General features: G+C 45.3%; 1 protein-coding gene across 3 annotated transcripts in view; it reads left to right on the top strand.

Moving 5' to 3' along the window:
• Positions 1-313: 313 nt before the first annotated feature.
• SPEN (spen family transcriptional repressor) overlaps positions 314-25,123 on the top strand; it is a 70,089-nt gene continuing 45,279 nt past the window's right edge. For 2 of the 3 annotated variants that reach the window (XM_040423351.1, XM_040423343.1), the window contains exons 1-3: positions 314-583; positions 11,231-11,551; positions 15,292-15,765. In XM_040423351.1, the coding sequence (XP_040279285.1) occupies positions 501-583; positions 11,231-11,551; positions 15,292-15,765 (878 nt within the window). In that variant the 5' untranslated portion in view covers positions 314-500. Of the gene's footprint in view, positions 584-11,230; positions 11,552-11,579; positions 12,709-15,291; positions 15,766-25,123 lie in introns of those variants that run through there. The other variant, XM_040423359.1, reaches the window with a different exon arrangement.

The raw sequence follows: 25,123 nt of genomic DNA, 5'->3' as shown, positions 1-25,123 counted from the left end.
AGCTCCATTGCAGGCTCTGGAACAGCTGCCTGCGCTCCTCTCTGTGCTCTCTGCACACTGCTCCCTCTGTAATGGTGCCTGTCTGTTCCACACAGCCAGCCCCATCCTCTTTCTCACCCCCCTTCGTATTTTCCCAGCGCTTCTCCCCCCCACAGAAAAATTTCATAGCCAAATGCCAACGCGCATGCGCACTACTACGACCCGCCACTGGCTTCTGCGCAGACTGGGGAAGTTCCGTTTCGGCGCCTGCGCAGAGCGGCCCCGCCCTCCACCACCCCCTCAGCTCCCCATTCACCTCACTGGCCGCCGCGCATGCGCAGAGTCAGTGTCGGCGCCGAAGAGCTGGTTGTGAGTGTGTGACCGGGACGCGGCGGAGAGAGTGCGCGGCGCAGAGGAGCGAGCACATCCGGGGAGATCTACAACAACCTACCCGCCAATGCTGGGCTACGCGGCCCTCCTCACCCTACCTCCGTCTGCATGAGCCGGGACACCGAGCCAGCATGGTCCGGGAAACCAGGCACCTGTGGGTGGGGAACTTACCCGAGAACGTGCGAGATGACAAGATTATCGAGCATTTTAAACGGTGAGTGGCCGCGACGTGGCGGAGGATACTGGGAGATCACTACCGGTGCAGGAGAGGGGGCTCTGCCGGCTGGATCCTGATTATTCCGCCAGTGACCGAATGTACCAACGGTTCCTGACAGGATTTACCTCAGATATTCGGCTGCTGACCGATCACACCGGCGGTACCTGACCGGATTTACCTGGAGTACGAGGCTGCACCCGGTTATTCAGGCTGTGCCCGAATCGACCACAGTCCCTGACAGGATTTACCTCCTCTACCCGGCGGTGCCCGGTCATACAGCCTGCGCCGCGTGGGCACCGGCAGCTCCTGACAGGATTTACCTCAGATACCTGCTCCCCAATTATTCCACCTGTCCTCCATCAAGATTATAACCTCTGTGCCGGTTGTTTTGTCCCTGGCTGCAGTGATAGTCCTGTCCTCGTGGCCGTGAGACACCCCCCCCCCTCAAGTAGCAGCACCCCAATAGTTACAGAGGGTGCTCTATAGGATATACCTCAAACTCCTGATGCCTCCTATTTCTGGTGGACCCTACGTCTCCCCCGTCTCTGGTGGCGATTGCGTGACTGGACCTGATATCCCCTGCATGGGTCAAACGTTGGCCATCTCTGGTGGTTTTGTGAACCTAAGGCTACCCCCGTCTCTGGTGGCAGTTGTGTGACTGGACCTGATGTCCCTCCATCTCTGGTGGCAGTTGTGTGACTGGACCTGATGTCCCTCCATCTCTGGTGGCAGTTGTGTGACTGGACCCGATGTCCCTCCATCTCTGGTGGCAGTTGTGTGACTGGACCCGATGTCCCTCCATCTCTGGTGGCAGTTGTGTGACTGGACCCGATGTCCCTCCATCTCTGGTGGCAGTTGTGTGACTGGACCCGATGTCCCTCCATCTCTGGTGGCAGTTGTGTGACTGGACCCGATGTCCCTCCATCTCTGGTGGCAGTTGTGTGACTGGACCCGATGTCCCTCCATCTCTGGTGGCAGTTGTGTGACTGGACCCGATGTCCCTCCATCTCTGGTGGCAGTTGTGTGACTGGACCCGATGTCCCTCCATCTCTGGTGGCAGTTGTGTGACTGGACCCGATGTCCCTCCATCTCTGGTGGCAGTTGTGTGACTGGACCCGATGTCCCTCCATCTCTGGTGGCAGTTGTGTGACTGGACCCGATGTCCCTCCATCTCTGGTGGCAGTTGTGTGACTGGACCCGATGTCCCTCCATCTCTGGTGGCAGTTGTGTGACTGGACCCGATGTCCCTCCATCTCTGGTGGCAGTTGTGTGACTGGACCCGATGTCCCTCCATCTCTGGTGGCAGTTGTGTGACTGGACCCGATGTCCCTCCATCTCTGGTGGCAGTTGTGTGACTGGACCCGATGTCCCTCCATCTCTGGTGGCAGTTGTGTGACTGGACCCGATGCCCACCCCCCTCCATTTCCAGTGGTTGTTGAGTGGCTGTCTCCCCCCCCCCCCCCCCCCTTTCATCTCTGATAGCAGTTGCGTGACAACACCCAATATCCCTCTCCCATCTCCAGTGGCAGTTGAGGACCTAATGCCGAACCCCCCCCCCCAATCTCTGGTGTCAGTTGCGTGACAGGACCCAATTCCCCGCCCCATCTCCGGTGGTGGTTGAGTGACTGGACCCAATGCCGCCCCCCCCCCCCCATCTCTGGTGACAGTTGCGTGACAGGACCCAATGCCCCCCTATCTCCGGTGGCGGTTCGGTGACTGGACCCAATGTCGTGTGTCGTCGTCCCCCCATCTTCGGTGGCGGTTGAATGACTGGATCCAATGCCCCTCTCCCCCTTCTCCAGTGGCGGTTGCATGAATAGACCTGCCATTCCCCTGGCTGTAGACCCCATACCTTACCTGAACTCCTGGGTCTCAGCAGCTCCATCATTATGCCCACTCTTCCTCCCTGGCAGCCCTTTGATTTTCCCACTGCCTGTAGCACAATTGCTGGTGGTTCCTGTGCTTTCCTGCTGTGACCTGGCTTTTCTTGGCCCCATCTTTCCCATGGTATAATTGACTGGATTCCTCCACCATTTACCTTTCCCTGACTATCCCTGAGCTTTACCCATTAATCCCATTGATGTGATGCCTGTGACGGGCCCCTCCATCTCCAGTGCCTTGCACTGTCCCTGTGTATGTAGTGTTGCTGCAGGGCTGATCCAGACACCATGTTCTGTCAGGCTCCTGCGTGGACACCATGCCGGCAGTGTGCATTTCTCATCATGTCCCTCTCTTTCTATATTTGTGCTGCGTCCTGTAGCGGGGGTGGGGTGGTGGGGGGTTCAATAATCTATGGTATGTGCAGAATATTCCCGTTTCCTGGATTTGAGCCCGATATATGCTGAAAGGGGCACATCCATGGGTTTTGCATTGGTGCAAATGCGATGCCACATTTTGTTCACTAGGTATATATGTAGCCTGTGTGTGTGTGTATGTGTATATATATATATATATATATATATATATATATATGTATTTTTCAGGGCACAGAGCGGTTATAAAGAAATGTGCGCCATCCTGATCTTGGCTGGAGATGCATCGCTTGTATTGTTTGTGATTTTGCTCTTGGGCTGGTGAATTATTAAACATTTTACCCTTCCTCCCCTTTAATTTCAGTGTGTGTGGGGGGAGGGGGAGCTGTGGGATTTCATTGCGCTGTGTTCACAATGGCTATTAGTCCTGGATTTCATGGGAACCTCAGGCTAGGATCCCGTCCTGTCCACACTGCCAGGGAACTGACCCCGGGGTCCACACATAGTCCCTGCGATGGAGGCAATGTCCGTGTTTCCCGTGGACAAAAAACAATAATAAAATGTCTTTAGCCTATTGTACGCTGGGGGAGGGGGGCGAGCTGTGATCTCTGCATCCTTGTATGGATAATTCCCAGCAGTGACCTCCCTGCTCCCACCCATAATAATCCAGAGCCGTGGGTTCTGCAGATCCCGGAGCGGAGGTTCTCCTTAAAATGGCGACCGGCACCTTTCTTTGGTTTACTCAACCCCCCCCCCATCCCGGGTGCAAGTTGTGTACACAGACGCTTGCCTCCCCTACGACATGTCCCTCGCAGCCTCTCCCTCAGTCTCTGCAGTGACGCGGTAACATTTGGGCACCTTTGTACGCCAGGAGGGGCTCCTCTTCGCCTTCAGCGTCGGTTATTTTTGGAGCCCCCCCCCCCCAGGTTAATCTGACATTTTGTACTCGGCAGGATAGAGCAAATAAAGCCTCTTGTGTTGCTAGGATTTTCACAGCGACTGAAAAGGGCTTTAAATATTGTGCCCAAAGTTACCATGGAGAGGTTGCTAAGAGATGCAGCGAGGGAGGGATCTAGATGGCAAATTCACAATAAGCTCCTCTTATTTAAAGCAGGGGGCATCTGCCGTGTGCGTACGCTGCGGGGCCGCCGTGATTATTTTTTTATTTTAAATAATGGTTATTTTACATGGTATTGTCCACAAGCTGGGAATGTGAATGGAGAATCATGTCCTGCATCCCAAAATCAGAATCTGAGCCCGACCTGGCGCAGACACTTCTCCAGACAGTCGCTTTTTGCTTCTTATATCCTTCTGCTTTTTGTGTGTGTATATAATATATATATATACACACACACACACTGCGTGTTCTTCCCACCCATCCCCCAACCCATGAAGATTATTTGAAGCTTGCTCACATAAAAGCCTCTTTGGATCTCCAGAGAACATGTGCTCCACCGCGCTGTGAAAATGCAGTCATTTTTTTTTTTATTATTTAGAATTTTTTTTTTCTTCTTTTTCCCCTTTCTTAAAGCTGCATTGTCCTTGGGAATGTGTAAACAGCAGTTTGCCTTTGTCTAGGGTGGGAATTGCTTTTATTGTCCAATATCTGCAGTTACTGCGCCTTTTGTTGAGTAAATGCCCTGCTCTTGTAGATTTTACATCTGAATTGCTCCCTGATTGCTTCAATGGTATGTTTACTGTCGTTTCCCACATGTTAAATACCCTCTACGGAAACCCCCCCCCCCCCCCCCAAAACATAACAAAAAAAAAACAAAAAACCCCAGTTGGATCGAATGGCTCTCAATAAGCCACTATGACAAAATAGAAGAATACACGTCCAACATCCGTTGTAAGAGAAATACTATGTGAACTATAGATCTCCAACTAGTGAAAGATGGCGTCTCCCTCTATTACTTCTAATTTCCATGCAGTATATTACATTTCTCTGGTGAAAGTGCGATCTCCTGGAGCCGTGCAGATGAGCCCCTCGCAGCATAGACATCGGTGTAAAATCCTGGCCTGCTCTTACGTCTTGTGGAATTGTTTTCTGTGGGGCTCCTTGACGCCTTGTTTTGTCACTGTGCTGGGGAGAATTGCAGGGTTGGTTGTCACCGGGCACATGCCGCTCATTAGGGCATTGTCACAACGTAGGAATCAGTGTTTCTGAACCTTCCAGTCCCTGGGTCCTTGCACTTGCTCGGTTTTATCTGGCTCCGGTTATCTAGGTTATCCACATGCCTGTTCACTGACTCACCACGTCATAGCCCATGTTTTCACTCAAGGACAAAGTCTGCAATGTGGTTTTCTAAATTGGGCCGGCTCGCTCCTTGTGTTACATTTGTTGTGAAATGTGGACTTTACCTACTAATACTCTGTATGGCACTGCGGCTACAAAGAGCAACTTATGTTTAGCTTGTCACCAAGGTGCGTCGCTGGAAGTGCAGCTTCGATAGAAAATACTTTGTCTATGCCTTATATCGCTCATTGTCCCAGTCGTCGTCCTGACTAATTCGCTTTTGTTCATGTCATTGTTTGTTGTGCCGACTTGTTGACGCGCGCGCGTCTTAGTGATTTTTATGCGGCGTTTGATTATATATATATATATATATATATATATATATATATATATATATATATTTTTTCCCCCCTGTTGTACAATGTGTTGTTTGATACCAAAATAGATTGGCGCATATTTTGACAGCCTGGATGGGAATGGGCGCTCCTGATTCACACTCTTTCACAAATGACCGTACATTGAAAGCAGAATTATTTAGCTTGTTTGAAAATGGTTTCCATTGTTGCAAATATTGTAATAGTTATACTGTTTTTGTTAAAAACTAACCAAATCCAGGAAATGTTTAAAACAAGGGTGCTGCTATCCCTTTAGGCTACCTGCACATGGGCGCGGGCTGTCATGCAGACATGCCGCACACATTACCATGTGTTTCCGCACCAAAAAACGGATTTGCTGCATATCTCACCCAAAATCCGCATGGGACAAAAAAAAGTCTACGTGAGATTTTTCTAATTTTGTACACTTTGCTGGTATTGTAAAACTGTACGTAATCCGCAACGCGCGCAGGTAGCCTTATGCGGCGGTTAACACTAATCGCTAGGCTGCCCCTGTAGCTGCAGTGGTTTCAGGTAGCAATAACCTCTGTGTGGTACCCATTGCTCTGCCAAATGTTTAACAGCGCCTAGGCTTCCTACACACGTGGATTAGGCCACATGCACACGATGGTTGTTTGTTTCCGTGTCCATTCCATTTTTTTTGCGGCTAGGTTGCGAACCAATTCATTTAAATGGGTCTGCAAATAATGCGGACAGCTGTACGCATCCGTATGTCCGTTTCGCAGCCCCGCCCAAAAAAATAGAACATGTCCTATTCTTGTCCGTTTTAGGCATTGTTACAATGGATCCGCCCAAAAAAACGGATGGCATATGGATGTCATCAGTTATATTTTTTTGCGGACCGCAAAACACATATGGTCGTGTGCATGTAGCCTTACACAGTTTTTCCACCTAGAAAACCCACAGCGTAAAGGCTCGTGCACACGGCCGTTGCGGTTTTTGTGGTCTGCAAAACCCTGATGCCAGGCGTGTGTTTTGCATTTTGCGGAACGTTCTGCCCTCTATAGAACTGTCCTATCTGTCTGTTAAATGGACCGGACTTGGACGTGATCTATTTTATTTATTTATTTTTATTTTGTGGTGCCGCGGAATGGACTTACGGACGCATACAGTACAAGGTGTGCTGTCCGCATCTTTTGCGGCCACGTTGCAGTGAATGGGTCCGCATCCGACCTGCCAAAAATCTGTCTGTTTGCATGAGCCCTAATACAGAACCAGCAAGGGGAATGAGCTTTGCCAGATCTGAGGCGCTTTTTGCTTATTTTTTTTTTTTTTTTTTTCCTGTGTGGAAGTTGATCTGTCCAGCATGTTCATTGTTTCTGCGGGTTTTGGTGCAGAAACGCAGAGAAATGGGTGCGGAATTACGGTTTTAAAACCTGCAGCTGTGTGCGCGAACCTTACGCTATCTCTGGCATGGCAATTTGTTCTGTGCTGTAGACAAAATAATTATCTATGGCAGGACCTTTGTTTGGAACAATGGACCATTATGGTCTTGTGATCCAGTCTTTACCTGCTAGAAGTGAGACGTCCATGGCCAATATTTGTAATGTGGACAGAGCGGCAGGTGTCCGCACCTCTTGGAATAACCCGCCTCCGATCTGCTGTATGTTTCAGTTTAAAACTTTGTTAATGAGCAGATTGTTGTCATGGCTAATAGACTTCTCAATGCATAAGACCTTAAAGGACCGTATTTTTAGCCCGCATCGGATCCGCACCCATTCATTTCAACTGGGCTGCAAAAAAATGCGTGTTGTCTGCATTGGTTTGTCCGTTCTGCCGACCCTCCAAAAAATAGAACATTTTCTATTCTTGTCTGTTTTGCAGAAAGGGATAGGACATTTCTATAAAAGGGGGACGGCGACGCGACGTGCACACGGCCGGTATCAGTGTTTTGCAGATCTGCGGTTTGAGGACTGTAAAACAGTCATGTGCATGAGGCCTATGGAACAGCATTTCCATTTAATGGAAGTGTAGTCCGTCCTTGTCATGATTCAGCTAGAAAGCGCACATTATCCTGTTACATAGGGCTGCTGCCTGCAACAGTCATAGTGAAGGCTGGAGGGGAGAGCTATCAAAACTGCTGTAAAGGAAAACTGGCTCAGTTGCCCATAGCAACCAATCAGATTCCACCTTTCATTTTTCACAGCTCCTTTGGAAAATTAAATGATCAAGCTGGTTGCTATGGGCAACTAAGGCAGTTTTCCTTTGAACTAGTAAATCTTCCCCTGGGTTTTCAGCTCTTTGTCGTTATTTTTTATTTGCTGCACTAAACGTGAACCAAAAGGAAACCTACTAGAAGTACAGAGGATGAAGGCCTAGTGATAGCCGCCGTTCACTCCTCGTTTGGGAGGCAGCACTAAAGATCTTGGCCAAGTTTTGGAGCGGCGTCCATGCCGTGTGGCTCGATGGCTGTGGCAGTTTTCTGTCGTCATTTAGTAAGTGGTTTTTCCCTGCATTAGTTTAGGCTACATTCACACGGCTGTTAAGATTGGTCCATATTTAAAGGCAATTTATTTATAAAATTTTTTTTTTTTTTTTTTTCATGGATGGCTTTCTAAAAACATTCATTAAAAAAAGCCCCCCTTGCATTGTATGGAGGCTTTCTGTCCGTCAAAACGGACTAAATAAGATGTGACCCTTTTTCTTATGTTTAGTTCAGATTATTTAAAAAAAAGTGGTTCTGAAACCGGCCGTCGTGTTTATTTATTTATTTTTGTCGTGTGACTTTAGCCTTTATCAGTATGGCCAAGGCATATGGAGTATTAGGCTATATTCAGACTTTGAGATGCAGCTGAAGCCACATTAAAAATAAATAAATATATATATATATATAATTTTTTTTTTTTTTCAATGTGGTTTTAACTACCCCCGGCTGCAGAGTTTGAATACACTCTTGTGCTGGTTTTCCACATTGTAGCAGGGGAATACTCAAAGTTCCCATGGTTTCATTACAAGTAAAGATTATTTTCGTGGTGGTGTTGTTGTTTTTTATAAACCATGACGTCAATATATCCGTGTTTTTTTTTTTTTTTTTTTTGCTGATCGATTGTAACAATGCCTAAAACAGACAAGAATAGGACATGTTATATTTTTTTTGCGGGGCCACGGAACAGACATACTGATGTGGATAGCAGACGGTGTGCTCTCCGCATTTTTTGCGGACACATTGAAATAAATGGGTCTGCATCCTATCCGCAAAAAAACGGAACGGACACTCAAACAAACAACATTCGTGTGCATGTAGCAATACTTGTAGTGTTTCACTGATGCCCCCAATTGTATGGGGGCTGTCGGTCCATGAAAACAGATAGGATAGGACATGTCCTATTTTTAAACGGCTGTTATACAGAGGCTGTCAAAAGACCACTGTGCGAATAACCCCATAGTCTACGGCTACTTTAACACTGCCGTTTTGGTTTCCGTTTCTGAGATCCGTTCAGGGCTCTCACAAGCGGTCCAAAACAGATCAGTTTTGCCCTAATGCATTCTGAATGGAAAAGGATCCGCTTAGAATGCATCAGTTTGCCGCCGTTCCGTCTCCATTCCGCTTTGCAGCGTTTTGGTGTCCGTCTGACGAAACTGAGCCAATCCGTTCTGACACACAATGTAAGTCAATAGGGACGGATCCGTTTTCTATGACACAATCTGGCACAATAGAAAACGGATCCGTCCTCCATTGACTTTCAATGGAGTTCATGTCAGATCTGTCTTGGCTATGTTACAGATAATACAAACTGATCCGTTCATGACTGATGCATGCGGTTATATTATTGTACCAGATCCGTTTTTGCAGATCCATAACGGATCCGCCCAAAAGGCGAGTGTGAAAGTAGCCTACCATTTTTCCTCAAACGGACATGTGACGGCCGTTAAAAATAAAAATAAAAAAATGACCATCACATGTCCATTTTCCACTGTCGTCATGTCTGCAGCATGTCGATTTTTGCATTATTGGGGATTTCACCTTTCAATGGAAGGGTGCGATAAGCTGAAAAACCGCACCACAAATGCAATAAGTAGTGTGCATTTATGTGCGGTTTTGCAGTTTTTCTGCACATAAATCTGCACTCTGTGCTGGCGCCCATAAGATATATTTAGATGTAGAAGCTGAGGTGCATGGTCACATAGTTTTTGGAGGCTGCTCGGCTCAGTTGGTCCAACACTTCAATTATTTTCATTGTTTCTGCTCTTCTGAGGGGGAGAAACGATGGAAATAACTAGTGCAGATGTGAACATGGCCCAAAGCAACTGGAAACTGCATTTGGTTTTTCAGCAGTAGTGCTCATCTGTAATTGGTCTTGCATTTATTTATTTTTTATACAGGTGAAAGTGTTGGATCTGGGTTTGAAAAACAGAACATAATTGCAGATGCAGTTTTTAAACTCAACCTCAACTGCTGCATGTGAATACACCCTTAGGGCACATGAACGTAAGGGCTCAGTGCTCGTATTGCGGACTGGCACAGTACACAATGCACGGTCACCCCCCGTGTGGACTCATTGACTTGAATGGGTCCGCGATCTGCTAGATACGACTGACGATAGGACTTCATCTATCATTTGGGCGTATCTTGCGGATCAAGAGGCCCATTCAAGTCAATGGGTCTGCACCACAATACGGAGTGCGTATTTTTTTGTGTGTGCTATGTGTGTGTGTTATTTATTTTTTTGCAGATAGCACACTTTCTATGGGGCCATGCACACCTTCTTGTTGTTTGTGGATCCACGTGGCCGTTCTGCAAGTTATAAAACGTGTCCTGTTCCTGTCCATGTTGTGGACTAGAATAGTCCTTTCTGTCGATGGGTTACTTTCAGCTTCAGCAGTTTGTGCTAATTCCATCAGGTTTTGTTATTTTTGATAGCAGAAAAGATCAGTCAAAAAAAGCTGAAACCGAGCTGATGCAGCTAATGTTTAAAATAAAAACTTTTTTTTTTTTTTTTTTTTACTGAAAGAAAATTCAATGCTCATGTGAACTTAAGGCAAATCGTTACAGTTTGAACGCAAACAATTAATATTGGACGATGATCACGTAGTGTGAATGTATGTACTGTATTAAATTGCTGGGAGTTATACGTACGGTGTGCATATACCCTATAGGAGGTCTGTACTAAATATACGCCTACACTTGCCCAGTTGTACGAAAATGTGACCTCCAGGATTCTAGGGAAGGGTCTTTTTTCTTTTGTTCTTTGCACAATATTGGCCAATGTACATAGCAGGGTGTTTGCCATTGCTGCAGGTTTTATCTTAGAACGTGTTTTGCAATTAGTAAATCACCGTGTCATGGGGAACAGCAGCCTTCTTATTCTCTGGATGCTACCTCTGTTCTGATGGCAGTGAGACTTGACACCCCTTTCGCAAGTTTGGGCATGAAACGCCCGGGTGTGGTTTTTGCTGTCTATCGTGCTCACATGAGGTGTTTAACTCACCAGGTGTAAGGACAGAATGCTGAAAGGTTTTCAGCTCGTAGTTCGGCCTTCAGGCTGAAATGTTCACATTTCTAGAGAGGTTACCGTCTGAGCAGGTCACAGCTTGAAAACACTTTGCAAAGATAAATGTCATGGTTTTGGTTATTTTTGGAAAGCTTTTCGTATATATATAGATAGAGATATATAGATATATAATTTTTTATTTTTTTTCCCTTTCAAAGATGTTCATTGGTTAAGATGTAAGGACAAGACATTGTGTATATGTATGTACATTCTGGTTAGGTTTAATGTTTTCTTATTTCTTCCTTTCTTTCTTTTTTTATATTTTGCAGATATGGACGCGTCGAAAGTGTCAAAATTTTACCTAAACGTGGATCTGATGGTGGCGTGGCAGCCTTTGTGGATTTTGTGGATATTAAAAGTGCTCAGAAAGCACACAATGCTGTCAATAAAATGGGGGACCGAGACCTACGGACGGATTATAACGAACCGGGCACCATTCCGGGAGCTGCCCGTGTTTTGGATGAGACAGTTTCCATAACATCTCGTAGTAGAGAGGTTTCTGGTTTCAGAGGAGGTGGTGGTGGGCCCACTTACGGACCCCCACAATCACTTCATGCACGGGAAGGACGTTATGAGCGGAGACTTGATGGGTAAGTTGTACGGTTTCTCTAGGCAGGTATTTTGTATTTATTATGGTGAGAGAGAGAAAAAAAAAATACAAAACTCTTAGGTTCCCCCTGTTGGATTAAAAAATTTTGGGAAATTTGTATGCTACCTCTTGGGTTTGGAAATATGTGATTCTTATCCTAATGGCTGGGACCCCGTGGATTTGTAAGGGAGTCTTCCTGCAGCTGGCTGGATGTATGTCCTTGACTGTCTTTAGTCGGAAGTATGGCGTTTATTCCCATGGATTATCCTCCCTACGGGAATAGTGCTGCTGTCTGTGTGGATATATCCTTGGAGTTACGAAGGACCGCTGGGGTGTGGTGCACAGTGACATCTTTCAGCTGGTGGAATTGACCTTGGAGATGGATTGTTAATCGCTGGGACGTATCTTCTGACCGCTCCTGGATTGTGTATTCATCTGACTGGGAATAGTTTAAGAAGAGTGAAGACTACACGCATGGGATTTACACAGTTATAGCTGGGAATTATTCTATCACATGGCGGTGTAAAACCAAATTACATGGAATGTAATATTGGATATGAAATTCTTGATGAACTTTGGACCTCAAAGGGATGGTCGAAGTGAGGATGGTGGTAACATCACATGCGTTTTGAAAAGAACTAGAAAAAAAAACACCAAAAAACTTAACAATCTTAGCGCAAAAACGGGTGGCCTGAGGATATGAAAAGTATGGATGTCTATACAGTGCCCATGTGAATTACAAGCTTCCTTGGACTTTAATGGATATGGTTTTCCAGAAAACAGCAGCTGCCTGGGGACACGTTTATTTTTCTTTCCTCTTTTTGTTTTAAAACCCACAGTGGATAACTTTGATCCAAGTCAGTGGGCTGGAGAAGGTTAAATAATCCTCCCCTCCCCCCATTGGACACGGTTCCTCTGCGGATTTATCCCATTTTTAAATTTTAAGTTTTTGTTTTGGTTACGTTTTTTTTTTTTTTTTTTTTTTTTTTTTTTTTTCTTCCTTGATTCAACTAAAGTGCCATTTGAAACCCTTGCCCTTTTTGCCTCATTGAGAAGGTGGATGTACCCTAAAAAGGGACCAAATTGGGGAAGTTATGTTCTCAAATCACTCCCTAGATTTAATTGGGATTGTAGGTCGTGTTTCCTCACTCGGAAAAGGTTGGTATGTGCTGCCCTGTGTATATTCCGCCCCTCTCCTAACCCAAAGTCATCCTTTTATTTCCACTAACCCCTTATAGAACTAATAGATTCAGCAGCTTGTTAGTGTTTAGTCTTCTGAGCCTTACAGCTTTGCTTCCTCCTCTTCCTCCTTTCTTCTCTGTTACTTTCTTAGCAATTGTATTGATGTGTCTGTCATAACTATAACCGTAAGCCATGGCACTTTTATCAGTAGTTCCGCTTTCCTAATCCTTGGCAATGACAATCTATTCTGTTGGTTCTGCCGCAGCCCTCTCACCAGTGCAGTGTTGCTGAAGACATTCTTAATATACGAGTTGTTTCTGTTATAGTATGATTGGATGTGCTAGGCCTTAATTTCACCCATGGGGAATTCTAGAATCAACATTGCAAACATGATCATAACCTCCCAGGCCGGGAGATGTAAGATAGACTGCTCAAACCAGGATAACTATCGAAGAGCCATCTCCTTTTCCACATATCGTTGACTGATTTTTCTCTACCAGCAAATAGAAGAACTACCAGAAGAGACGTAAGGGAGATCTAGGCGCCACAGGATAGGAAGCCGCTCTATAGGCAGTTTAGTGAGCGCAAGTAACATGGCAGGAAGAAGTGTCCCGTAGTAGAGGTGTGCGCTAGTGACAAGCCTTCCACCCACTGGCCTATCTCATATGGTGAATGCACTGTGTTTTATCCAGAGGAAACCCTGAAAATTTCCTTCTCCTAGAAGTGGAGTTATTTTTTTTTTTTTTTGTGGATTTCTGGATGCTCCTTCAAACAATATCAGCCAACCCCTTAGATGAATTGAATAATAAGGTACATGTTACTGATGCCGTGCCTTATTGTAACCTTAAGAATCATTTTCTGGTTGGAAAAGACAGAAGAATATGCATATTTTTAGTATAATTCTTAGTCAAGCAAAACAGAATTATTTGTGACCAAGCTAGCTGACATAAATGATACTTAAAAGGTGGTTGATCAAGATAATTATAAGGGTTTTTCAGGATTTCTTTATTTAAGACCTATCCTCTGGATAAGTCATCAGTATGTTATTGGTTGGGGGGTCCAACACCCGAGACCTCCGCCGATCAGCTGTTTTGAGAAGACGGCAGCACACCTGTGAGCGCCTCTGCCTTATCACAGCGCCGTCGCTGTACATAGTATAGCGGCTGTACTTGGTATTAAACTCAGCCCCATTCCCTTGAATGGAGCTGAGCTGCGCCTAGGCCATGTGTCACATGAACGTGTAGTCACTCAGCCTAAGAAAAGCAGAGAGAAGGCCGCAGCGCTCAAGGGCGCACCGGTACCTTCTCAAACAGCTAATCGGTGGGGTTCCCGGGTGTCCCTGAGGATAGGTCGTCGGTAAGAAAATCTCAGAAAACCCTTCAAACATTTCAATCAAGCCCTCCAATGGCCTAAACAAAAAGTCATGTTATACTCACCCCTGTCTGCTGCGGCGGTCCGGTACTTCTGCTGCAGCTGTGACTACATAGTGTGACGCTGAGGACAGTGATTGGCTGCAGCAGTCGCATGCCGTGTAGTATGTCAATGCTGCAGTTTTGTAAAGAAGCAGGAGGACCGGACCAGCGCAGCAGAGAAAAGGGGCAAGTATAACGTTTTTTTTGTTTTGTTTTTTAGGCTAATTGAGGGCTTGTTTGAGGTTTTTCATTATCTTGGACAAGTCTAGCAGACCTCACATTTTTTACAGTTGGTGTAAATGATAATTTTTGGATAGTGCTACTCTCAGATGTTATTAAATGGCATTCATCATCACACATGGACCTATGAATGAAATAAAGGGAATCTGTCAGCTACTTGGGGCCAGTAAACCACCAGCACACTGTTATGTAGTTTGGCTTTACGATCCCACCCTGCCCATGGTCACTGCAAAGAATAGTGAATGGAGATCTAACAAAACAATATTAGTCCAGTGCTCATCTCAGGCGCAGGTGTATTGCGTTTATGGATCACCTTCCATCACTTCATACAACTTTCACATCAGGCACATGTTTGATAAAGAGAGGCGTATCGCACTCTGCAAAATGTGCATGTGTTTGATGCTTCTGGAGATGAGTCCCAAACTGGTAAGATCTTCATTTACTATACTTTACAGTTAGGTTTGATAAGGGCTGATTTTGTGGCCCCCAGCCAGGGGACAGATTCCCTTTAAGGCCCCCATACACATTTGAGACAGGTCGACCAAACCTGCCGATACTTAACCAACAGAAATTAGGGGAAGGATCGGCATTTTTTATTTATTTTTCTCTCGGTTGAAGGGAGTCACCATTAGAGGTCTCTGGCAGCAGGCTATTCCCCTCTCCTCATTCACAGCACATGCATGCTATGCCAAGCAGGGTGTGTATGGTGTCGGGGGAGTCAGTAGGAATAACTGCTCATCTGTTCAACAGCTGTTATAGGTGTATGCCCACCTTTAGTGTTTATTAGTACTAGATCACATTACATATTTGAATGCATGAAGTGCTTTCTTTATTCTACTTTTTTTGTGACAGGAGATTGATCAGTTCCTCCTTTTTTTATTTTTATTTCCCCCTTCTTTAACCACAGGGCTTCTGAAACACGGGAGCGTTCTTATGAACATAGTGCCTATGGACACCATGAGCGTGGGACTGGAGCGTTCGAACGGACACGACACTATGATCAGGATTACTATAGAGACCCACGTGACCGGACCTTACAACATGGAATATATTATAATTCTCGACGGAGTCCAAGCCGTTTTGATGCTCATGATCCACGTTATGAGTCTAGGACCCGGGAGCCGTTTACATTGCCCAGTGTAGTGCACAGGGATATTTACAGAAATGACATTTCAAGGGAGGCACGAGGCAGACGGCCTGAACGGAACTACCAGCACAGTAGGAGTCGCTCGCCTCATTCATCCCAGTCAAGGAACCAGTCCCCTCAGAGGCTCGCAAGCCAAGCTTCTAGGCCCGCCAGGTCGCCCAGCGGCAGTGGCTCCCGCAGTAGATCGTCTAGTAGTGATTCTCTCAGCAGCAGCAGTAGTACCAGTAGTGACAGGTAGGTCTCACTGCTGGATCGGAGGGGGGCAGACTAAAGTGACAAGCTTCTCATAACTTGATTTGATTGTCTTTCATCTTGTCATTTTGTAATTTGCATTGGTAAAGCTTTAAAGATTATTTCCACCCAAAAAATTTGATGTTTGAGCAATAGCCAAAATGTAATCATGTTTTTTTTTTGGTTTTTCTTACAGAGCTATTTAGATTTTGTCAAGGAATAAAGGATACCGCGGCACCTCCAATAAAGATACATGTGCTTTATTCACCAATTAGGCGCCTAATTGGTGAATAAAGCACATGTCACTTTATTGGAGGTGCCGCTGTATCCTTTATTCCTTGCTGTATGTACAGGTGGTAGGACCGAAGCCTTAACCGCTGGCACTCCGACTTCACCTCGGTTTGGTGGTGCTGCCCAGGAGCTTTAATTTTTTATTTAGATTTATGTGCTGTAATGTACTGCAGCTGCTTTTTTTTACAGAAGCCTCATTCTGTGTTTGTGAGACATGTTTTCTCAGGTTGTCACATCAGTGTTTTAACTGGACGTTTGACACAACCTTTCACGCAAAATTGCATATATTTGGAAGGCCTTTTGTTTAGCATGTTGCATCCGATTTTCAGTCATGTCTATGGCTATGTTCACATTTATTATTTTTTTTTTTTTCAATAAGATAACTTAACTGCTGCGATTGGAAAATCGCGCCTTAGTTTATTAAATCCTCATGCAAAAAAGGACAACTGACATCTCCATTCCTCTTGTAGTTTCCGTGGCAGGTCAGCGCTTATAAACTAGTCCCACAGGCGAATCTGTGGCAGAAATCTAAGGTTACGCTGATGAGAAAAATCTGCTGTGTGAATATACCCTAAGGCAGGCATTGTAGGGAATTGACGGCTCTATGGTTCTGAAAATTAACGCTTAGTCAAGCTTAGTTTCCACCGATGGAATTTTCTGGTACACCCATATTATATGTCAAGAAAATCATTTAGGGTGAACTCCCATGACCGCATGCTATGGGGGGGGGGGGTAGTGTGTGGTAGCGTGGCTATTGTTGATTGGACAGGTTAGGGGGGGATAGCCAAAGTTAATTCAAATATTTCCATTTATATAATTTGGGTGGAAATCGTCTTAAAGAGGACTTTTACAAATTAAAATTGCGTATTTGTTCTTATTCCTGCTAAAACCAGTCTATTTTTTATTTTTTTTCTACAACGGCCCATTCCATAGTTATGCCTCCCTATATTCTCATTGAGAGTGGTAACCACTTATCACCGTGATGCCGTCCAGTCATTGCGCTGATGCAGAAGTGCTTCTCCATATTAAACAGGTATCCCAGGATCGGTTCCCTTCTTATTTGGGCCTCCTGTTGGGTGGTACCTAAAGAAAAAAATCATACCAGGGCTCCAGATGGCGACCAAAACGGTTGCCAATGCGCCTTCAAATTTGCAGTTGGCGACAAGACTTTTTAGTCTTGTTGCCATTTGCCACTGTATCACCGCGCTCGTTGCGCAACCTACGTTCTCTTCACTAGCACAGTGGAGAAGGAAGGAGTCCCTCCCTCGCCACTGTGACGCGACCGCCACTACCACCAATGGGGAGATAGCGGGGAGGAGCTGTGGCCACTGTGCCACCAATGAATGTAAAACATATTAAAACAAGTGTCGGCAGCGGTATCAATAAACGGGCATGCGATCCGTGGCAATTAACCCCTCAGGTGCCACATCTGAGGGTTTAATTGCAGCAGATCGCATGCCCTGTTATTGAGGCCAGGTGCCGGATCTGTGATACCGCTGCCGACACTTGTATAAATGAGTTAAAGAGGACCTTTCATGGGTCCAAAGAATATGAACTAAGTAGCAGGCTACACAGAGTGGCGCCCAGGGATCTAAGTGCACTTACTATTATTCCTGGGCGCCGCTCCATTCGCCCGCTGTGGCCCCCGGTATTTTCAACATTCAGAGCAGGGAGGAGGAGACGCCAGTGTCTGTCCTTCTCCCTGACAGCAGCGCTGTCCAATCGCAGCTCAGAGCTCAGAGCCAGTGAGAAAAAAAACCTCCCCGGCTCTGAGCTGCGATTGGACAGCGCTGCTGTCAGGGAGAAGGAGAGACACTGGCGTCTCCTCCTCCCTGCTCTGAATGTTGAAAATACCAGGGGCCACAGAAGGCGAATGGAGCGGCGCCCAGGAATAATATTAAATGCACTTCGATCCTTGGGCGCCGCTCTATGCAGCCTGCTACTTAGTTCATCATCTTTGGACCCAAGAAAGGTCCTCTTTAATTACATTCATTGGTGGTGCAGTGCGCCCTCCCAAAGCCCCCCCATTATCACTGGCCACAAGCCCATTGTTATATAGTGGCCACAGGGTCCCATCCCCTCCATTGGTGGCAGTGGCAGATTACACTGCTGGGGCTCAGATCGTTACCATGGCAGCCAGGACGCTACTGAAGTCCTGGCTGCCATGTTCAGCTCCCTGCTGCTGTGTGCACAAAGCCCAGGGCAGCAGGGAGATGTGCGAGATCCTATTCACCCTGATAGAGCTCTATCAGGGGGAATAGGACAAGGGATGAAAAGATCAAGGTTATAGTCCCTAAGGGGGGAAATGGTTATTAAATTAAAAAGTAAAAAAAAAAATACTAAAAGTTGAAATCGCCCCCTTTCCCAATTTTACATATGTAAAATGTTTATTCTTTATTGTTTGTAAATTTTATATCGCCACGTCCGAAAAAGTGTGAGCTATTAAAATATAAAAAAATATTTCCGCTCTGTGAAGGCCGTAACAGAAAAAAAAACTCAAAACTGTGCAATTCGCCATTTTTAGTCACCTTGTCCCCCAGAAGATATCACTGGATGTAAGAGGTATGTGCTGCTGTATTCTCCTATATGTAGTGCTGGCTCACTACTGTGACCTGCGTCTCATCTTCTCAAAGTCCTTTTTTTTATCTTTTTATTACCGGTATATGCATTTTAAATTTGGCGACTAAAAAAATGTAATTTGGCTCCTAAATTTTTTAGTTTAGGAGCCAATGGCTCCTGGTTATTTTTTTTTTAGTCTGAAGCACTGCATACTCTCCTGCTCCCCACCGATCCTGTCCGGCACCATTACTCAGTTTCCGTCTGTTCGGCAATCTTCTGCTCCCTGACTTGTTTACTTCTGGCCAGGGTATGGACGGGGTCATGTACATTGTACACTGCTATAGCCAATGATTGACCTCAGCAGTGACTTTACCCAACAATGACTTGCCGATTGGGGACATATCACCGCTGAGGCCAGTCATTGGCAATAGTATGCACGTTACCCTGACCGTACCCTGGCTGAAAGTAAACAAGCTCAGGGAACAGAAGATCGCCGATGGGGTAGGAGAGTATAATTCTTTCCTTAGGGGGCCTAATAAAAAACACCCAGTTCTGGAAAACACTTTTAAAGATAACCTGCCACCAAAACACAAGGCAATCTGTAGGCTGCATGTTATAGAGCAGGGGGAGCTGAGCAGATTGATAGTTTTGTGGGAAAATATTCTATAAAACTTGTAATTTCATACATTTATAACTTGACAACCCCCTTGTACAGTTATCAATGACTGACAGCTATCTCTGTATACAGATGTACACAGGGAACGCTATCATTCACTGATGACACCTCCCCTGTGTACAACTGAAGACAGAAATGGCAGAGATTTAAATGTCTAAGTTATAGAACCGAAGGGGTCGTTTATGAAATCTGCTACCCCATTTTTGTGGTGTAAAAATGTTGCAAACAATGGTTAATGTTATGTGACCTGCTCCTTCCCACACCCCTTTTAGAAGTGGACTGAGAAGTTTGTCAGGTTTTGCCAGTAGATCACTTTTGAAGGGGTTGTCAGCATAATATAAAAACTCATGAAACCCCTGTAAATGGCCTAAAATAACAAATGAATGGATACTCGCCTGTGTTCTCCAGTGCTGCTTCCTGCACTGCAATCCCATCCTCTCCACTGCTATTTGTTCTTCTGGCTGCAGCTTTGACGTTCTGTGCACGCAGGTCACTGCTGCTCACCTCTGGCCTCAGCAGAGACGTCCGCTGCACGGCTGAGGCCAGTGAATGTCTGCGGTAGGGACTTGTGCATGGAAGGTCACCACTGCAGCCAAAAACAGACGTCTGCAGCGGGAGGACCCTTAATGGGGTGCGCAGGGCTCCAATATGTTCCTGACTGGAATAAATAGGCTAAAATCTCCGCTTTTAACATCAGCGTGAGGGTCTAGCCAGTATGGTCAGTCGCATATTATTGTGGTGCACCTTTTTTCAGTGATTTAAACATTATATTTGTGCCAAATTTATAAAGACCATGCCCACGTTCATAAATTTGGTGCAAGTTAGCAGAGTGTCTATAATCTTAACTTACTTCAAGTGCATCTGCAATCTGCTCCGCTCCCCCTGCTCTATAATCTGCAGACTGCATTTTGTGCTGACAGGTCCTCCTTAAGGTCCTTTGCCATATAGCAGTGCAGCAGTGGTGATACAGTCGGTATATAATATGAGGGGAGCAGAAGATACCAACAGGTAATCTTTGGTATCTTCTGCTCCCTGATATTGCTTTCCCTTTGTATACGGACTGGTATACTGCAGATAGCCTCACAGCCATGCAGAATCCAGCTGGAGGGGGTAAGTGTCCATTGGCAGACCTGTACCTTTCTGTATTAAAGGGAATGTGTCATTAGAAAATTACCTATTGTTTAATAAATCATGTTTGTTAAATAATTTTGGTGATTTTTGTTTTTTTATTTTTCCATGTCACTGATTGCTTCTACCAGAATATTCAGTTCACATTGACAACATTTGTAATTGTTGGAACATAATACGTTATTGGCGAACCAGTGAGAACTTGTGCTGTTTCCAGAGGGGTTAGAGCAGTGCTCTGATATAGTCTTCCCGTGGTGTTCACTATATGCACACAGCTGAATGTTTGTTACATTTGCACATTTAGCATCCTTGGTGTGATACTGTTAATCATTTTGTTTTCTGCTGATCTTTTTATGCGGCTTTGGCTTATTTTCCCTGGAAATGCTTTCCCTGTAAATCCTATAGGTGTGGGTAACAAGTAGTTTTATACTTTTAACATCTGAGTTGTCGTCTCTGCAGCCATGTAAAATTGCGTCCCCCCAAATATCATGTGGCTAGAATGTCATTGCCTGTGGTTTTCATGTGGTGTCCGATTGCTATTACGGTGATCGCTGTTGAATGTACCCATCTCCAGTGGGTAAAATGGAATAAGTGCAAATTATTGGGAACAAATATTTTTCCGAATGATCATTGCCGATAATTGTCCTGTGTAAATGTGCTGCTGATCACTTGACAAGTGAGTAAAATGTTTGTTGGGTGAGCTGTCGTTTATGCCGTGCATAAGTTCATTGTCAGCAACACCTCGCCCTATATAAACAGGGATATCTCGTCACAAGCAATAAATCTGTATGGGGATGCTGTAACGGTGTAACCATCATTTATCCCCATATGGAGGTGATGATTGCTGCACATAAGGCCGCTGAATGGGCCGGTGATGAGCAGAAGTGAATGCTTTGTTTCCATTTATTTCTGTGTATTATGTAAATATAGCTCTAAGACTTCTCTGGTAGTGACTTATGTATCATGGAACAAAGGATGGAGCATGTTCGGTATCTGACATGACCTATTCTCCATGTTGAGAGACCCCAATAAAGATAAGTTCATCTGACTTTTAGCTCATGTTCATGGCTGGCTATAGCCGACTGCAGGGTTGCCATGTGCTGCACCTGCTCCCATAGACATGTTTTGTCAGGCAAACGGTGTATTCTCTGGAGGGCGTTTATATCACGCCCTGCGCTCCAGAATTATAGCTTCAAAAAGTCACAGAATAGATCTTTGCACCCTTTCAGGCTTATGTGTTACTTCTTTTGCATTTCTACACCACTCACTCTAGTTTTGAAAAGTGGTTGGGAAAGTTGTGGTCGCCTATGTTAACTAGTTTCACTCTAGATTCTATCACCGTGTCTTTTTTAAGAAGTTGCAAACTCACCCCAGTGAAGGGAGGGGGCTGTGAAAAACAACTGGAGTGGTGTTTCTACGGGTACTTTCACACTCGCTGCAAGCTGTTCCCCTGCCGGATCTGTACTGAAGTCAGCCAGGCCCCATTCACTATAATGGGGACCGGCCGGAGATTCGGCTGCAGCACGGCAAACATGCAAAGAGGCTACCGGACAAAAACCGGCATGTTTGCTGTGCTGCGGCTGGATCTCCGACCGGTCTCCATCATAGTGAATGGGGTCGGGCAGACTTCCGGCAGCACACGTGTGCAAATAGTAGCTACGGATCCAGCAGGCTGTTCCCCTACCGGAAAAGCTTACGAGTGTGAAAGTAGCCTTAGAAAAGTTTAGGTTGAAAGATGCACCAGTTATAACGGACAACATACGAGGTTTGATTAAATTTGGTGCAAAGTACGCCATTACAGACTCGAGTAAAACTAACCTCAAATATTACCCTCGTGATAAATCCTCCCACCAGTGTGATTTTTCCACTGTGCTTGAAAATTGTTGAAACTCCTCTGTGGCAGCTTTCATGCAATCTGTGTAGTCTGTTGTGAAGGGAGCAGCAGGAATTCAGAACTTAACCTTTCTGAACCACAGACATCGTTCACTTCACTGGTTTTCTTGTTCCTATTTTAACATATTGGCCAGAAATAATTATATAATTTAATTTTGATATTTCTCTGCTTTCAATGAACAACTGTTCATTGTGGAAAATGGTGGGCTAGAGAACCTTTAGTATGTTTATTTGCTTTATTACGTTAGCATGTCTCCAATCTCCCGTTGGTTATTTTGCAGAAAAAGTAAGCGATGAGCTACATCTAAGGGTACTTTCACACTAGCGTTAAAGTCTTCCGGTATTGAGTTCCGTTCTAGGGGGCTAATGCATTCTGAATGGAGAGCAATCCGTTCAGTATGCATCAGGATGTCTTCAGTTCAGTCACGTTTACGGTATTTGGCATGCTGCAGTATTTTCTCCGGCCAAAATTCCTGAACACTTGCAGGAATGCCGGATCCGGTACCAAGTGTTCCGGAAAAGCGGATCCGGTTTCCCGGTCTGCGCATGCGCAGACCTTTAAAAATGTTTAAAAAAAAAATTAAAATAAAATGCTGGATCCGTTTTTACGGATGACACCGGAGAGACAGATCCGGTATTGCAATGCATTTGTCAGACTGATCCGGAAACAAATGATGTCCGTTTGCATACAGATTTCCAGATCTGGCAGGCAGTTTCGGCAACGGAACTGCCTACCGGATTCCTCTAACGCTAGTGTGAAAGTCCCCCAAGTTATTGCCGTTTAGCACTTCCAGCACAATATCTGTTAAATCAGAAAACCCTCACAGATTTCCGTGGATTTCTGTGCATTTCCACTCCAAGTCGGCACCAAAAACCAATGTTACTTGAGGTTTTTGACATGCTGCGGATTTAAAATTTCAATAAAATTTCCGCACAGAGGAAAAAAGCAAAGTGTGTAATTTCTTTCACTTTTCCGGTACTGTTATATGCTGCAGTTTTTCCATCCGAGAATCTGCGCAGAAAAAAAACGCATGTAATCTGCAACATGTGCAAGTAGCCTAAAGCTAAAACCGCAAACATAACTGACATGCTGCAGATTTGGAAATCCGCACGACAGGTAAATTTCCGCACAGAAAAAAAATCTGCAAAGTGTACATGAGATTTGTGTAACCTCATACACTTTGCTGCTCCTGTACTGCACTGTGGTTTTTCCCGCACGGGAGTCTGTACAGAAAAACTGCACGTATTAGGCTCCTTTAACACGGGCGAGTTTTCTGCACGGGTGCAATGCGTGAGGTGAACATATTGCACTGAATCCGGACCCATTCACTTCTACGGGGCTGTGCACATGAGCGATAATTTTCACGCATAACTTGTGCGTTGCGTGAAAATCGCAGCATGCTCTATATTGTGCTTTTTTTCACGCAACGCAGGCCCCATAGAAGTGAATGGGGCTGCGTGAAAATAGCAAGCATCCGCAAGCAAGTGCGGATGCGGTGCGATTTTCACACATGATTGCTAGGAGACGATCGGGATGGAGACCCGATCTTTATTATTTTCCCTTATAACATGGTTATAGGGGAAAATAATAGCATTCTGAATACAGAATGCATAGTACAATAGGGCTGGAGGGGTTAAAAATAATAATAGTAATTTAACTCGCCTTAATCCACTTGTTCGTGCAGCCCGGCTTCTCCTCTTTCTTCTTCTTTGAGGAAAAGGACCTGTGGTGACGTCACTGTGCTCATGGTGATGGATCATGTGATGAGCGCAGTGATGTCACCACAGGTCCTTTTCCTCACAGATCAAAGAAGACCGAAGAGAAACCGGGATGCGCGATCAAGTGGATTAAGGTGAGTTAATTTTTTTTTTTTTTTTTTAACCCCTCCAGCCCTAATTTACTTAGCATTCTGTATTAAGAATGCTATTATTTTCCCCTATAACCATGTTATAAGGGAAAATAATAAAATCTACACAACACCTAACCCAAACCCGAACTTTTATGAAGAAGTTCGGGTGTGGGGTACCAAACATGCAGATTTTTTCTCACGCGCGTGCAAAACGCATTAAAACGCTTTGCACTCGCGGAAAAAAATCGTGCATTTTCCATATCTGTTCCCACACGTCACCTGCAACGCCCGTGTGAACCCAGCCTTGCACAACATCTGCAGGTGGTTTTTGGGCGGAAAAACCACAGTATAAGGCTACATTTACACGAACGTTGTGTTTTGCGGATCCGCAAAACATGGATACCGGCCCATGTGCATTCCACAATTTGCGGACTGCACATGCTGCGGCTATCATAGAAAATGCCTATTCTTGTCCGCAATTGCAGACAAGAATAGGACATGTTCTATTTTTATTTATTTTTTGCGGGGCAGCAGCACGGAGCAACAGAGCCCCATAGAAATGAATGAAATTGCGGAACGGATGCAGACTCATTCATACAGTCATGAATGTAGCCTAATACAGTACCAGCAAAGGGAATTTGTACACTTTGCTTTTTTTTATCTTGGGTGTGAATTTTGAAATCTGCAGAAAATCAGTTGCCCGACTGTGGCTGTATTGCATACCGCAAACCGCAGGTTCGAAATATGCAGGCACCGGCCTTGTGCTCCCTGCATCACGAATGCGGACCCATTCACTTGATCTATTTTTTTATGGTGCAGACGGACCACGGACCCATTCAAGTTGAATGGGTCTCGATCCATCCTGGCCCCCGCTCGGATGTTCCCCATGCATTGGGGACCGCAAAATTGTGGTCCCCAGTGCACACAATGGCCTAAGCCCTCATGCACACGACCGTATGTATTT

The sequence above is a fragment of the Bufo bufo genome, chromosome 1 (genome assembly GCF_905171765.1).
Source record: "Bufo bufo chromosome 1, aBufBuf1.1, whole genome shotgun sequence".
NCBI classification, from domain to species: Eukaryota; Metazoa; Chordata; class Amphibia; order Anura; family Bufonidae; genus Bufo; species Bufo bufo.
Note: the sequence above shows the minus strand (reverse complement) of the source record. Positions and strands in the feature narration are given on the sequence as shown.